Source organism: Dryas octopetala, chromosome 3 (assembly GCF_963921425.1).
Source record: "Dryas octopetala chromosome 3, drDryOcto1.1, whole genome shotgun sequence".
NCBI classification, from domain to species: Eukaryota; Viridiplantae; Streptophyta; class Magnoliopsida; order Rosales; family Rosaceae; genus Dryas; species Dryas octopetala.
Genome location: NC_141368.1, coordinates 25,490,368 through 25,505,713, shown reverse-complemented (window position 1 = coordinate 25,505,713; position 15,346 = coordinate 25,490,368). Strand labels below are relative to the sequence as shown.

Sequence of the window (15,346 nt, the reverse complement as noted above, 5' to 3'; positions counted from 1 at the left end):
TGAATTTTAATAGTAAAGAAAGTATTGCGGAATACCTTTTGAAAAAAGATGTAAACATAGATTTAAAGACGATCTTGGAATGTGTCCATTGCATTAAACAGTTAGTAGTGGATCGGACTTGGAAATAACCAAGTTACTTGTCCGTTGTAAAGCTGACATTAACGCAAAGGTAATTTAAGTTATAAGAATTTATTTTACATGTAATTTTGTAAGAGTCTTCTGTATTTAGATTGATTAATTTGTCTGTTTATTTATGAAGTTAGGTATAAAGAATATAATGGTTGCGTGATATAGTCTTATCCCAATCACATCATGGCCTCCCCTACTCTATGTTTTTTTGTCTTGGAAAGATAATAATGCCAAAGTGCCTTCATTTATGTTTTTCATCATGAGAGACAAGATATTGTTGTAAATAATTATCGAGAGGATAACATGCAAGGTAATGACGTACTAGAGAACGTGATTGAGGGTGGGTTAGCATGTTGTTTGTTACAGCTAATGTGATTTTTGAAAAAAATTCTTGTGAATTTGTGTCTATAGTTTTTTATATGTGTAGCCTACATTCTTAGTTTTTCTTTTTCTTTTTTTACTAAACAAAAAATAAATATATCTATCTTTCATCATCTCTAAACCTAAATTATATTCATCATATTTTTGATAACACATGTACTAAATTTTATTGAGTGATATTCTATAACTAGTGTTGAAATTAATAAAGGTAATTTTATGAAAATTTTCAAATAATTTAGATTAAGCATATCATATTTTTGCAAACTCAAGCAAAGCAAACTCATCCATCTTCAAGCGGGCCAACTTTGCAGAAACATGATTTGCTTTTCAATTAATCCATTTCCACCTCACGAAAGAAAAGCTAGAAGCCAAATGCCAAATCTCATGCAACAAAGGATATAACTCACTGTCAGGAAATAGTTTTAGACAAACGAGCAGTTGCAAAAATTACACACCTCAATCAGACTCAACCACACTTCATCCAAACCACATCCTTTTGCATGAGTAAGGCTTTCTAGAATAGCTTTAGCCTCAGCCACCAAGAAAGATTCCACAACACAGAATATAGCATGCAGTACCACCAACCAATCTACAAGAAGAGTCTCTAATAACCACATAAGGTTAGCCTCATATAATAAGTTATTCCAAGATCCATCAACATTCACTTTGACCTCGGGATCACAAGGGGGGACCAAGGAGCAAATCTATTAGAACCATAATGACGTACTTTACTAGTAATAGAGGGTGGCTTTTGAGTATCCTCAAGAAATTCAAGGCATGCCTTTCTAGCCTCTATACGCACCACCAAAGGATTTGGACTATAATGTTGAAAAACAACTTTAGATCTGAATTTCCATATGGTCCAACATATAAATCTTATTCAAGTGATTAAGAGAAAAACATCAAACCTCCAAGAGTGTAACACCCTAAGAAGCCATTCATCAAGGGAAATAATTGTAGACTTCTCAATAATATACCCAAGGAAATCTAGCCATCCACCCAAGGACACAAAAGCAGCAAATTATGCTTCATAGTCTGAGGATATTCATTACCAATGGAGCATAAAGGAAGATCCAAACCTTTCTATGACGCAAGTTCTAATTAACAGCCAATGCATTAGAAACAATCTTCCAAATGATATGTTGTGTCTTGGGCAAAGACTTAGCTTTCCAGATTACCTTCCAAACACCTAGATCAATCTAATGAAAAGAGTGCTTAGGCACACCAGTAGGAATTTCTCTTTTATAATGGCGTAAGTAATAACCAAATCGCACTATATATCAACCATGCATTCTTATTTGCAGGCCAAACAAATCTATCTCCCTGTATACCAGAAACAGTAGGAACTTCTTCAATACTTCTCATGTTAGCTTTAGATAGGTAATAAGAGGTTTTCTCAAAATTTCAAGATCTTGACTCTCTGATAAGAATCTCAAAAACTAAGGAAGTAACATTAGAAGCACAGTGAATAGGCACCACCATCAGAGGGTAAGACAACCCTGAGATCTAAATATCCCTCCATATGTGCATAGAGTGACCATCAATCATCTGCCACCTGCCAACAGAGAGTAAGACTGCTGTTTTGAACACTTTTGAACTCTTGGCTTGATATACTATTTTGCTTTATTAGTGTAGTTGCTGCTGAGCTTGGCCGACCTACGAGTCATGCTGCATCTAGTCTTTTATCTCATAAGGGTGAGAGAATAATTGGACATTTTTCTCTATGAATTATGAAAAATGCGATCGATAAGGTTCATAAATATGTGAGGGATAATCTAAAATTAAAAGTTACAGTATAGAATTATTGAATGATTTGCTATGTTAATTTTAGTTGAACTTTGATATAGACTTGACAGATTCATTAATGCAATTCAAAGATCTGATTTATTGATGGTAAACAATTCAAAGAATTCAAGTGTGAGTTGCATCAAATTTCTTGGGCATCGGTCAGAGGGCGACTTTTCTCGATTTTTATTCAGTTAGAATGAAAATATCATATAAAGTGCATGTGTATATATGAGATAATGTTGAAAGATGTGCTCCTTTAAAAGAAAGAGCCAAGCATAGTTCTAAAGCATAATCGACTACACCTTAGTGAAAGAAAGGCTTATTTATTCAACTACAACCCAAAAACACAATCTTGTCTCAGAGAACAAATTTTCTATGACCGTCTTATATGTTTTAAGTGTTCATATCTTCATTATGCAACTTTTTGATCATGTGATATCAGAGCTAGACACAATGGACATATATGATCACCTAATGTAATTTTTTCTTGTTTACTTTATCCCTTAGGACTTCAAATGTCTCAGTTTGCCTTTTTTTTTTTTTTTTTTTTTTTTTCTTTTAAGGAAAGTTGGAGTTTTTATTTATTAAATCAAGTCATGATAGAAAGCATCTAAGAGCCAAGATGGTCTCTCATCACTCCAACAATTAAAAACAATACTAGAAATACAACTTATTGTGCTAACAAATGAGCTACTTTGTTCTTGCATGTCTCCTCGTCATAATTGGCAGCTGACATTTGGAAAAGAAGCCATCAATTGTTTGACATTCTCAACCAAGACGTCGTCAACCCGTCGTCAACCGCCATACAAGAGGAAGGTTTGCTAACATCACGCACCACTACACTCGCATCTATCTCGAAGATTATGTTTTGTGGTCCCAAATCGTATGCGAAATGGAGGCCCATAACCATTGCATGCAACTCTGTTTCTCTCAAAGTATAAGATTCACCAACCTGCTTCGTTGCTACAATAATCATCTCTTCATTGCTATCTTTTATGATTACGCTCATGTTGGAATTAATTGCTTGCCTAACAAGTAAGTACCTTATTAATTGTGGTCCATATAACAATCCTGATCTAATAAGGATTATAATTGATATAGTCATAATAATAAAAGGAGTTGGGTTAGTTTCCTAGTCTATATCTACTATGATGGACAGTAGAGATTAAAGAGATTATACTGAGAAATTCGGTCATCTCTTTCTCTCTATAAATATGTATGCTTATTCCATCTTAAACCTACACATACACAAAAATATACTTTATGTAACCGGTTTATAGGAGAAGGGAGAGAAACACGAATTAATATATTTCAGTTATCAGGATTTTGAGAGCAACTTGCCATCAATCATTATTCCTCATTTAAATATCGAGTCTCATGGATCAAGGTATGTATTTATAGTTAATTGAATTTCTGCCTTAAGTAATTGTGAGAGTCATGAAGTTCTAGGTCTTGGATTTATGGATGGACTCTAACAATTTACTCAATATAAAGTTTACAGCCCATGCGTCTACATCGACTCCTTGGTTTGACAACACCATCTACATTTATTTTGAGAAACCCCACAACTGCTTTCTCCCACCGTCCTTTAGCATGATTATCCTTAGGAGGGTGATGTGACACCATATTAGCTTCTAGAAAATCAGCGGCATACTATGTCAGTCGCGTATAGACTTCCACAACACTTTCTACTTGTCCATTTATAACCTCCTCATTCTTCATGTTCCATATTCCCTAGCAAAAGTAACTAGCTCCTCCTCCCTTAGTGAGGCCTGCACAAATTGCCATAAGACCACAAACTTTCTTCCTTCGAGAGGCGAGTTACCTCACTAAGCACCAACAGCCCCCACACATCTTTGGCAGTTGGACATTTTCAGAGAGCATGAAGGACAATATCAGGTTGGTGGAAACACCGTTGACATACACATCGGGCTAGGGAGGAGAGTGCGCTTACATAAATTGAAACTGGATGGAAGAAGTTCATGGCAACACCTCCATATGAATAGTTTGATTTTTCTTGGGACTTTCAACTGCCAAATACTTCTCCAAAACCGATTACAAGCCCTACATTCTGAGCTCTATGCACCAACAGTGCGTTCACCCATCTATCTTGTTAGCCAATAACCACTCTTGACATTATACATTCCATTTTTTCTATAGTGCCGAATGTGTCTCAGTTTGCCATTTAAACTTTCAATTTTGCTATAAAATGCATTTTGTCAACCCAACTGTCATAAGTGTTAATTTGGCAAATGTGTATCCTATTTGTTGAACATGTTGGTTTTTCCTCCATGCTAGTTGGGAAGTACCTGTCACATGGACAAAAAATTAATTAAAATGTTTATAAAATTATGAAATTTTAAAAAAAAATTATAAGTCCAATTACTTGGAATAAAAAAAGAACCTAGAGTGCTTTGATTGAAGGAACCCACTACTTACGCCTTTAATGGTTTAATTAGTACCCGAAATATCCTATTTGTATTTCTTTTCCTTCATTTTGTTTTTCTGCATGGTTTCTTTTCCTTAAACTCATAATATATAAATTCCAATCCATTTAAAGATGACATCTTTATTATCAGCATTGTATTGTCTTGAAATAAAATAAGATGAGTTGAAGGAAAGTTTGAGCAACTGGGGGTTAAGGTATTGGTTGGACCTTTAACACATGCCTTGTGTGTGTTTTCAATCTATATGTAATGCCTTCAAGTTCACAGGTGAACAGGGGAAGGAGTCACAGATGGGGTTCAGACATATGGGGAAGGTATATGGGTTGGTGAGAATTGTCGAATGTTTGGTTCTTGCAGGGTCGCAGTTGGCAGCTACAGTGATGCCAACTACTTCAAAGTAAGGGAATACCAAGGTGCACTTTGCCTTTCTTTTAGAAGATAAATTTAATTAGAATGACATTTCTTTTTCTTCCTTTGACAAACATGCAACACACATTGAAGATGCATGATTATGTAGATGAGATTTTCTCTTCATTCCATGCATGATTATATAGATGCATGAAATTAAGAATAAGCAGAGACATTAAGTGAACACAATGGTTTTTTAATTTAGATAGTGCCATGTATCTTCATTTCTTAATTAAATAAATTTAAAGATAGAATGACATGCCTTCACACTCACTGTCATTGAAGTTCTTATCATATCTTGCAATATTATACTATAAGATTGATAATAACAATTTACTGTTATTGGTAAGGATGAAGACATTTTATATAACTTATTGAGTGAATGAAGTTGTTACAATTTCCTTCACACTCTGTTTTTTTCTTCTTGTTTTTTTCTCTACGAACTGTAGGATGTAAATTTTAAAAGGCTGTGAGGAAGGCATCAGGATCTAGTGCTCAAAACACCAACAAATGCAAAGGTCAATGAGTTGGTGATAGTTCTAGTGTACATTAAGAAGTTTTTTTCTCTTTATACATTAGATCTTTATGATTTTGGCAATGTGAGGGTTCTCTATTTATGAGGGCCACATGGTGATAGTTTTACTCTTTTGGTTGTATTATTTTGTAAATTGATGTAAAGAAAACTTATGAATTCCTGCATGGCACAGTTTTAATGTAACATTCAATTGACATATTGTGTTGTGGTCTGACTGTGTACATAATTCTTGCTGCAATGCAAGTATCAGCAAGCACCATTTGAAAATAATAGGGTGGTAAAAGGATCTGCAAATAGCCCAGAACTGAAAAAATGCAGTTCAAATAGCTGCAATTTTAATTTAATGGGAAAATGCATTTTGAATCCTAATTAATTAGTCACCAAAGTCCATGGAGACATTATTTAATGATATCAATGCTCCACCAATACAACAACTATCTGCAACAATGGTGAACCACTATCTGCAACTATTTGCAACATTGGTGGAGGCAGAAGCTGTCAGCAGAAAGTACAGTTCTGGTCTCTAAACTCCACCATTCCAAAAATATGGTTTGCTTTGCCACTTTTCCACCCCATTCTGAACAACCATCAGCCTAAGGGTGACTGCAGGGTGGCAATTGCTAAATCAAAACCATTGATAGTGGTTGCTGCATCAATAGCTAACAGAAAACAATAGTGATGATAAGGGGAAAATGTTGTAGTGGGAATTTAGTTTTGGAGGAGATTCCAGCGATAACCTAGTGGCTTAGAGGAGATTTGGTGTAGCTGTAGACAATATTGGAGGTGATTTCGGCAGTAACCCACCGTTGTAGTGTTATTAGGTTTGTTTTGCTGCAATTCTCCTTTTTGTGAAAATTTTTGTTTTGAAACAAAATAAATGCCCACTAAAGTTTTTTTTTTTTTGTTGCGTTACGTGTTGCTATAATTTTTATAGTCTTTCAAAATGTCGGCGGATTTAAGGTTGTGTTGTGCACCCATCGTAGCTATCAGAAACATATGAAGATTGTATTCTTTTCCTTAGCTAGTCTTTTTTCCATAAGGTTTTGGTTAGTAAGGTTTTTAATGAGGCAACTGTCATATTCAATGGACATCCAAGGGGGAGTGTTATAAATATCATTAATTATGTGGCTATCCGTTATCATGTTTAATATTTATCTCCTGTATTATCTAGAACAATTGTAAAGATAATTAAGAGGAGTCCAATTCATTGTAAAATAGGATACCTTAAGGGTTTATCTCAGGTCATCCAAGAGCCTATAAATAAAGGCCTTATGTAAATGAGAAAGATACTCTGATTTCTCCCTAATTCTCTCTTATATTCTCTACTTTTCTCTTTATTTTATAACACTTTTTAGTAATTTACCCTTTTGTCACTTTTCTTTTTCAGTATGAACAATGGATTTACTTACCGGGCTAGATGGGCTTCAACCAAACCCAATTTGTTTTTTTTTTAAATACAATGTTGCTACTACAGCCCAGCCCAAGCCTATGCTCTCTCCCTCCCCAACCTGCCTAATACGCGATAGAGAAAAAATATCGTTAGATGCTCTGTCTCACACTCAGCTCTCAAAGTCTCAGACTCAGTTTTTAGTCTTCTTTCTACCAACCATTGAACCGGGCATTCAAATCATCTGAATTTATTCTTCACTCTTCATATTGGTTCTAGGCAGGTATTTCTCTTTTCCTTCTTTTTGTTTTAAGTTAATTTATGTTTAAATTTGGGGCTGAAATTATGGATTTAATATAAGATTAAATTTGGGGGCATAAGTTAGGTTTAAATTTGGGGTTCTTAGGTTTAATTTATGTTTAAACCATTTGGGCTGTTTATGAAGAATTGTAGATGCCCATTTCGTAAGTCAGCTCAATTTTCGTTCTTTTGCTCTTCTTTGGTTGATTGTACTGCCAATCTTTCTTTCTGTAAGAGTGTGTTTGGAAATTGGCACTTTAGCTGGCTGCTGGGAGAGTGTGTTTCGGATCAATTTGCTTTCTTTGGTCAATTGGAAATTTGGCATTTGTAAGTTTGCAACTAATACTGTTAAAATAACATTTAAATTACTTTTTTGCTATTTGCTAAGTGAACTTGAAGTCCATAGAATCTTTTGGTGTTTCAGTCGTTAATTTTATTTATCCAATCTATATAATAGTAACTTGGAGTTGTATGGAGAGCAGTGGAGCACAATATGAATTTTTTTTTTATTAGAAGGACATTATTATTCAATTGTCTAATGATTACTTGATCGATGTGGGATTGCTTGCTTATTTCAATTGCCAGGTTCAGCAAGACGGTCAAAATTTCTTTAACATCTTTTCACTAGAGTAAATTAGTCTATAGATTTTTCCCATCCCATTTTCAAATTTTGGCTCCGTCTCTGACATTATTGTTTAAAACCCTCAATGTTACTTTTCTCTTTGCCCTTATTGTGAATTTGGTTTTGGTTTCTTGCTTATACAGATGGAGCACAGTCTTGCTGATGAGCTTTACTCAGAAAGTTTACAGCTATCAAGAATAAAATTGGATTCTACATCCAGTGCGAATAGTAAGTAAATTGATTCACATGATACATTGATACTTTAATGGTTAAAAGCAGTTAATTTTCTGGTTAGCAATGATGGTCAGATGATATTTGGTTTATCTCTTTTTTTTTTTTTTTTTTTTTTTTTCTTATTTGGAAGCCTGAAATAAGTAACTGTGTAGTGTGGTGAAGCCACTTACTTTCGGGCGAAACCAAATTGTCTATTAGAGCCAAAACAAAATTGTGTAACTGAAGCCCATAGAATCCTTCTTTCTTTTTTGCTTCTTAGTTTCTCGTGTATGCTTGATGAGCTACTAAATTTTCGTTTTCCTTTAAGCTTGTCCTAGCCTTACAATTTCCCTGTCTGTGATATCACTGACAAATACAAATAAGAAACTAAATAATTTTGCTGAGGTTTCTCTTAAGGTATTTGGTAATATTTTACATTGTTGAGTCAGCTAAGGGGGATTATTTGCTATATGCATGAACTAGTGTTAACTAGCATTAACTAGCATTTGAAAATCCAACTGTTAGCAGGGAGAAGGGTAGAGACTTATGGTTTTGGTTTTATTGTAAAAAGTGTAAAACTTGTCCAAAAGTTTTATATTTTTAAGATATTAATAAAGTTGTTTTTTTCTTTAAAAAATAAAAAACACATTAGACACTCAGACACTCAGGATAAGAGTGAGTTCTTGTAAAAATCCATATGCACTCTGTGGATTGGGTATTCTGTCTGCTACTAGTTGACTGAGAAATTTAATACGTTACAAGATGTAATGATTTCATATGTCCACGTTTCTAATATGTAACTGAAACTTTTTGCTTCACGGACATTCAATATCAAAGAAATTGAAGCTGTTCTGCATTTGACCTTAAGTATGTTCACCCAACAATTCTGCTTTTTTATTAATTTTATATTTTGTCCATCAGGTAATTCTTCTACCATGTAACTGCTTGATTTTTGTGGTATGAAATCTGCTTAATGTTTGGTTTCAGACCATGATAATGTGGAGTTGTTGAATGAAGATGGACCCTTATGGGATGTTTCTGATGACGAATTGGATAGAGCATCTGATTTGGACAGGGAGTGGCAGAGGAGACATGACCAATTCCACACGGTTGTTTGACAGTTCAGTCTTACTTTTCTTCATGTTCTGTTTTTAGTTGTTTCCCATGCATAAATCAAGTGGTTCTCTAATACATCCTTAATTTTTTATTAACATATAGATTGGTTACCGTGATGGTCTTATAGCGGGAAAAGAAATTTCTTCACAAGAAGGATTCAATATTGGCTTTAAGCAATCGGTCCTTGTTGGGTACAAGTGGGGTATTGTCAGAGGTGTTACAAGGTAAAATATATAAAGAAGAAAAAAAAATTTAGTATACTAATATCTCACTTTCTGAAAATCTTTATATTACTTGGAATTTCTACTTATCTCATATTTTTTCTCTTTTTCCCCGTTCTGGTGTGTCTTCAACCCACATGTAGTGCATTGGCTTGTCTTCCAGATGGTTTAAGGGAGAGGTTGATCCAAACAGAAGAACAAAGAACTCAATTTCAGGGATTGTATGAATCTGTGCATTCTCTTTCAACAACAGATGCCCTTAGATTGTTTAATAATGAAGTCATGGCTAAAAAGGCTAGAGAACAGAGAGAGAATGCTGAGACTGCTTCTCTTGAAGCTGGTTTGCAAGAGCAAAGATCAGACCCTAGTGCTCTAGGAAATTACTTTGCAGAACTTCGCTCACTTCTTCTTGAGTCTCCTGCAGTCAAAGTAAATTTATCCTAAACAATTTTTCTTCGAGTTGTGGGTATTGCCAAATAAGAGTTTCTTTGCTAAGTGAGAGGGCTAGGGGATTTGGTGGGGGAAAAAAGGGCCATGGTTCTTTGGAATTGCAGGATGTTGGCCATATTCGGGTCCTCTGGATGGAAAGAACAGAAGAATATTCGAAGATTACAGAGGGGCGGATGTGGAAGAGTTGTGGGGTAGAGTATCTTTTTGGTCATCCCTTTGGGCCTCTGTTTCCAGTGTCTTCAGGGGTGTGAATTTGTGTGTCATTCTAGTAGACTGGAAGGCAGCTATTAGTTCTGATTTGTTTCAGTTCTTTTTTTTGTTTGAATTGTACTACAGAAATGGACTTCTTGTCCATTGCTTGTCTAGTTTGAGTTTGATTTAATAAAAGTTTCTTTTCAGCAAAAAAAAAAAAAAAAAAGTTGTAACCGTCGTGGAGTTCTATGTTGTAGAATTATACATTTTGAGAACTGTTGTTTGGTTCAGATTGTTTATATATGATCAAATTGAGATTCTCATACTATCAATTTTCGATAGTGGCAGTCATTAATTTATGTTGTAGGATTAAGCTTTTAAATAATGGTACTCGTCATCATTTTTGCCCTATTTTGCTCTTACAATATGAATGCAAATTTGACCCTGTGTATGTAGAAGCAACATACCAACTACTTGTAGCATGCATGAGTAGTAAATTATACATGTTTGCTCCGTCATTGTTGCTAACATGACATTGGAGGTGAATATAGCAGTCAGTTAGGATAGGTCAGAACATTTGATTGTAGCAACTCAAAACACAATATGATAAACTGTCGTTACATATATTATTATAAGAGAAACACTAGTGCTACATTCACAGACTTAGGAGAAACTACATTGCATTGTCTTACAGTCCAACTCCCATTCAAACCCATCACTGCATGAGGCTTTTCCTCTCCAGAAATTCTGACAGGAGCTGAGAAATGGTAAGTTGTTTCGCTCAACCTGTAGTTTTCTCATACATACCAGGCTTTTCCTGGCTGTATAAATACCTCATACTTCGGTGACTTATTATAGATATAGCATTCTGTCAGAGTTTCCTGTCATCTGCACAACAATATGAGAAATAAGTTCCCTTTTCTATTAGATACCATCATACCAACAATATGAACTTACAAATAGTTAAGAATTAATGACCAGAATTTCTTAGAAACTAGTGATTTAATACTAACCTCAGCTACAAGCTTGCATAGGTCTTGCATGACTGAAGGCTACTGAAGGATGCCTCAAATGGCTTTCAGGTCTGGGCGCTAGCATGACCTTTTCAAAAGCTTCAACAAGCAATGCCACCTTCCTCTTCCTAGCTGGAGCAAGTTTGTGACAGCCTTTTGGAGCGAAAAGTCGAGCATCCATTCCTCTGCATTTTCTTTTCATCTATCATCTGATGCCTGAGGTCAACCTTCTCTGCTTCAGGGTCAGGAACCAAAGGAAGGTAATTTGATCCTCTTGGATTGTATTTCCTTTGTTCCTCCTCATCCATAATAGGTCTCTAGCTTGCACCTGATTGCTCCTTTTTGGTTGTTGCAGGTGTTGAGCAGTTCTTGGCTAGCATTGCTTTCCGCATGTTTTCTCTTCAGCCTTGGGTTGATGCTATTGTTGGCCACGAGGAAAGTTTCTGCTGCATCTGGCTCTGAATTGTTCTCCACTTCCATCTTATCAGCATCTCCTGTTTCTGCCAGATCCTGATTGCTTCAGCCTTAAATCACTCTGATCCTCAGATTCTATGGAACATGAGATTGTGGGATTCATAATTTCACCTTGATCTTTCTCCAAAAAGCTCTGGGAAGGGGAAGGATCTTCGTCGGTGGATATGTTATTCTTGTTGTTCCCATCAGACAGGTTATATTTAGTCTCTACAAAAATGCTTTCATAAAAAATAACCTGGCTTGAGTTACTGTCTGCAGCACTGTCTTTAAGCTGTAAGGGTTCAATCCTCATGCAGCTTTCATTATCATCAGCCTTAAGAGCATCTTCATCAGCTTCAGTAGTAGCGTGCACTGAATTAAAAGCCAGATTTCTGCTGATGGTTTGGTGTCGTCAACTTGCTTTGTTTCTTCCATTTCAATTCCAGCACCAACAGTAGTGAGTTCCTTTTCCAAGTCAATTTCAATGGTGGAAACATTTTGATCTGTTTCTGAATTTTCTTTCTCCAGGATCCCATTGCATCCTTCATTTGTTTCAGCATGATCTGTTTCACTGATATCCTGAGAGGCATTATAAATTTGGTTGCCTGTCCATGTAGTTGTTCCATCATCATGAAATTTATTCTTTGGTTGCTTAGTCCAAGCTTCATCGCTCTCCACAGTGGTGTAGTTGCTTTCAACATCTCCAAGGTGAGAATCCATTTCATGATCCTCTGCTTCAGAAACTCCATTTTGCTCTTGAATTTCCTCATCAGTTGCGCTTAGTTCCTCACTTGGCTCCTCTATTGAAGATGAACATATCTCTATGCCATCTGCCCCTGATAGTTCACTGTTTTCTTCAAATGCATCCTCAGTGTAAGAAAGTTGGTCATAACTCAATCTCTTAGACACTTTTCTAGAATCTTGAATCTCAAAACTCTGTTTAGTGCCATCCTGTTCGCTGACACCATCATTGAGTTGTGTTTCCAAAGATGCACTTTCCTCTTCCAAAAGTTATTGCAGTAATTCATACTAATCCTGAATCATATCATTACCCTTACTAACTAACAATGGCATCAGACTTGATCACAGGCTCTTCATGCATATGCTCATCTTGAATTATTGATGAACACTCGGAATTTTGAACCAGATTCATCATCATGAAGCAGTGCCGTGGAAAATTGCCCTTCCTCCCACTCCATTTCAGTAGCTTCAGAACTCGCATAATCCACTTAAATTCTTGAAAGGCTTTCAGAGTCGCTCTCATTCGAACAACTTCCCGTGACTGCTTCTTCTTGATCCGATAAAGGTGGGCAGTCATCATCTGATTCTTTTTGTTCTTCTTCAGGAAAGCTTTCGATGGTTTCTGCTTCTGTTGGAATAATGTTGGAATATTCTTCCAGAATTTCCTCAGAATCAATCTCAGACTGCAGTGATATATTGGATAGGTTTTCAACAGCTAGATCGTTGGCATAATTTTCTGCTGCTGCTTCATCACTTGCACCATTTGGAAACACAACTTCATTGTAGTCACCTTGGTCTCGAACAAAATCAATCATTCTTTCATCTGCTCCAACTTTCCTTCCAATAGTCTCAGCAACATCTTCCCTGATTTTAGCATAAATTTCAACAAAGAAATCCACCCCCACTTGTATCAAAGGAGTCATGGCCAAGTTATCCAAAGCAGCATATTTTGGAGTAGCTTTTTCATTGTCATCAAACAACATCTGCTGGATATCAATTTCTTTTGTTCCATCTTTAGATGGCTTTCCTTTAGGTGGACTTGAGCTTGAAATTTCATCATCTTATGCGTCTTCAATGATCATCTTCTTGCCGACAAGAAACACTTCAATGGAGGCACAGGTGAATGATGATGACCATTAAGAGAATAGTAAGTATATGGTCAAACCTTCATGACTGAAGTCCCCTCAGCTTCAGTTCCCCCAGGACTAATCATCAGATAATCAAGATACTTTGAGCCCTTCAGTGTTGAAGAACAAGTTGCTCTCTGAACATTCATGTCTGCACAAAGAGCAACCCTGGAAGATTTTTTGGCTGAACCTCTTGCAGGCTTAAAAGTAGGGGTCTTTGTTAGAGGTCTTACCAGCTTCAACTAGATGTCCTTGTTAAAGTGTAGCCATCTGTTTAACTTGTTCAGTACGACTTTATTCCTCCCAAAACCCAGCGTTTCATGCTCTGTTAACTTGGAACCATTGTTGAGTTTGTTTTGGCTGATCCCTGAGAAAAATGCACACTTGTAGTGCGATTTTCTGTAGCTCTGATTGCAACCACCTATTGATTATTTGCTCTGTTGGAAATCAGACTGTATGCACGATGACTAGTCGTTCTTTTTTTCAAATGACTAAAAGGTTGAAGGAATTGTATTCTTTTATATATATATATTCTAAAATGACAACTTCCTTGCTTCGTAGATAATGGAGCCTCAAGGGGCTGTATATTTCTTATTGCTTTGTTCAACATTAAGTTGCTCGTTAGATTACTCTGCGGTTGCTAATGCTGGACTTATTTGTTTTAAAGATTTTAGTTTGTCATCACCAACCAAATGTTTACTAAATTGTGCAAATGAAAAAAGCAATCCAATTTAACATGCGATTGTTGTTGGACAGGTTCAAGAAGTTGAAGAACACGGCGTGCCTTATTCGTCTACAATGGGCCAGATACATATTCGTAATAATCTGATCACCTTCAACATTATCTGCATTATTATTGGTAGCTCAATACAAGTCATGGAAACATGTTAGTATTGATCCAAACAAGTTAAACAACCCAATTTTCACATTAATCTGCGTCGATGCGAATCTCTAGGCACATGCTCTTAAACCAAACTCAGTGCTCTATATACCTTTTACAGGACAGAGAGCAAAGTTTTGAATGTTGGTGAAGAGCTGTGGAGGGAAACTATACTAGTAGAAAATCGGTTCAGGCCTTTATCAGCTTCAAGGACTCAAGCCTTATACGTGGTATGAAGTGAAGATATCATATTCAGCTCCTGTATGTATTTCTCGACTTTTGATGGTGTTGCTTTGTGTCGTTCATCAATCCGATTCTTTAACTTTCTGTTTGCGTGTTAACAGATACCTGCTAGCTTTTCCATACAACTCAAGAGAGGTGAATTGGTATGTTTCTTGTTTACTGTCTGTTTGAGTAAGATAAATTGTTTTCATTCTCATCTCTATTGGGCATTTTATAATTTGCTTGCATAAAGAAGTTTTATGTCTTTTATCTTGGTGGCAGTTTGTGATGAACTCTTGCATGTTGGGGATTCCACACAAAGCTTGGTGGGTTGCAGGCTTTGTATTTGTGTGTTTGGTTTTGGCCTTCATCATACCATCATTTCTTCCACTCTTTTTGTTATAGGCAGTTGATCAGAATGCTTCCAAAGATTCTTGAATCTCTGACTCAAGAATAGTGGTTGGCTTCATCAATCTTGAATCTCTCGCTCACACAATGGGGAAAAAAAAAGATAGTGACTTTTTGAATTTTCATTTAGATCATTGATGCATTAATTTCTAGTACAAGTAAATTAGAAGATCTCTTCAAAGCATGCATCAAAGCAAAACATTACATTTCAAAATTTAAGCAGCAAAGAAGACCCTTCAAAACAGCACCCAATTGATAAAAAAAAAAAAAAAAAAAAAACCAACATCCCAGAGAAGCTTCAAAATGTCAATCA

The 15,346-nt window shown here is 35.9% G+C and overlaps 1 protein-coding gene and 2 pseudogenes across 2 annotated transcripts; 2 read left to right on the top strand and 1 right to left on the bottom strand.

Annotated features, from left to right (window-relative positions):
• Positions 1-7,198: 7,198 nt before the first annotated feature.
• On the top strand, positions 7,199-10,528 carry LOC147292035 (uncharacterized). Of its 2 annotated transcripts, none has more exons than XM_086237469.1 (5): positions 7,199-7,354; positions 8,141-8,225; positions 9,198-9,319; positions 9,429-9,550; positions 9,691-10,528. In XM_086237469.1, exons 2-5 carry the CDS (start codon positions 8,141-8,143, stop codon positions 9,989-9,991), a joined length of 630 nt encoding a protein of 209 aa, XP_086093595.1. In that variant the 5' UTR covers positions 7,199-7,354; the 3' UTR covers positions 9,992-10,528. The 2 variants fall into 2 exon arrangements, with proteins under 2 accessions (XP_086093595.1, XP_086093594.1); XM_086237468.1 differs by having other exon boundaries at positions 7,199-7,358.
• Positions 10,529-11,203: 675 nt separating this feature from the next.
• On the bottom strand, positions 11,204-13,845 carry LOC147292034 (uncharacterized; annotated as a pseudogene).
• Positions 13,846-14,321: 476 nt separating this feature from the next.
• LOC147292033 (uncharacterized) lies at positions 14,322-15,063 on the top strand (annotated as a pseudogene).
• Positions 15,064-15,346: the final 283 nt, after the last annotated feature.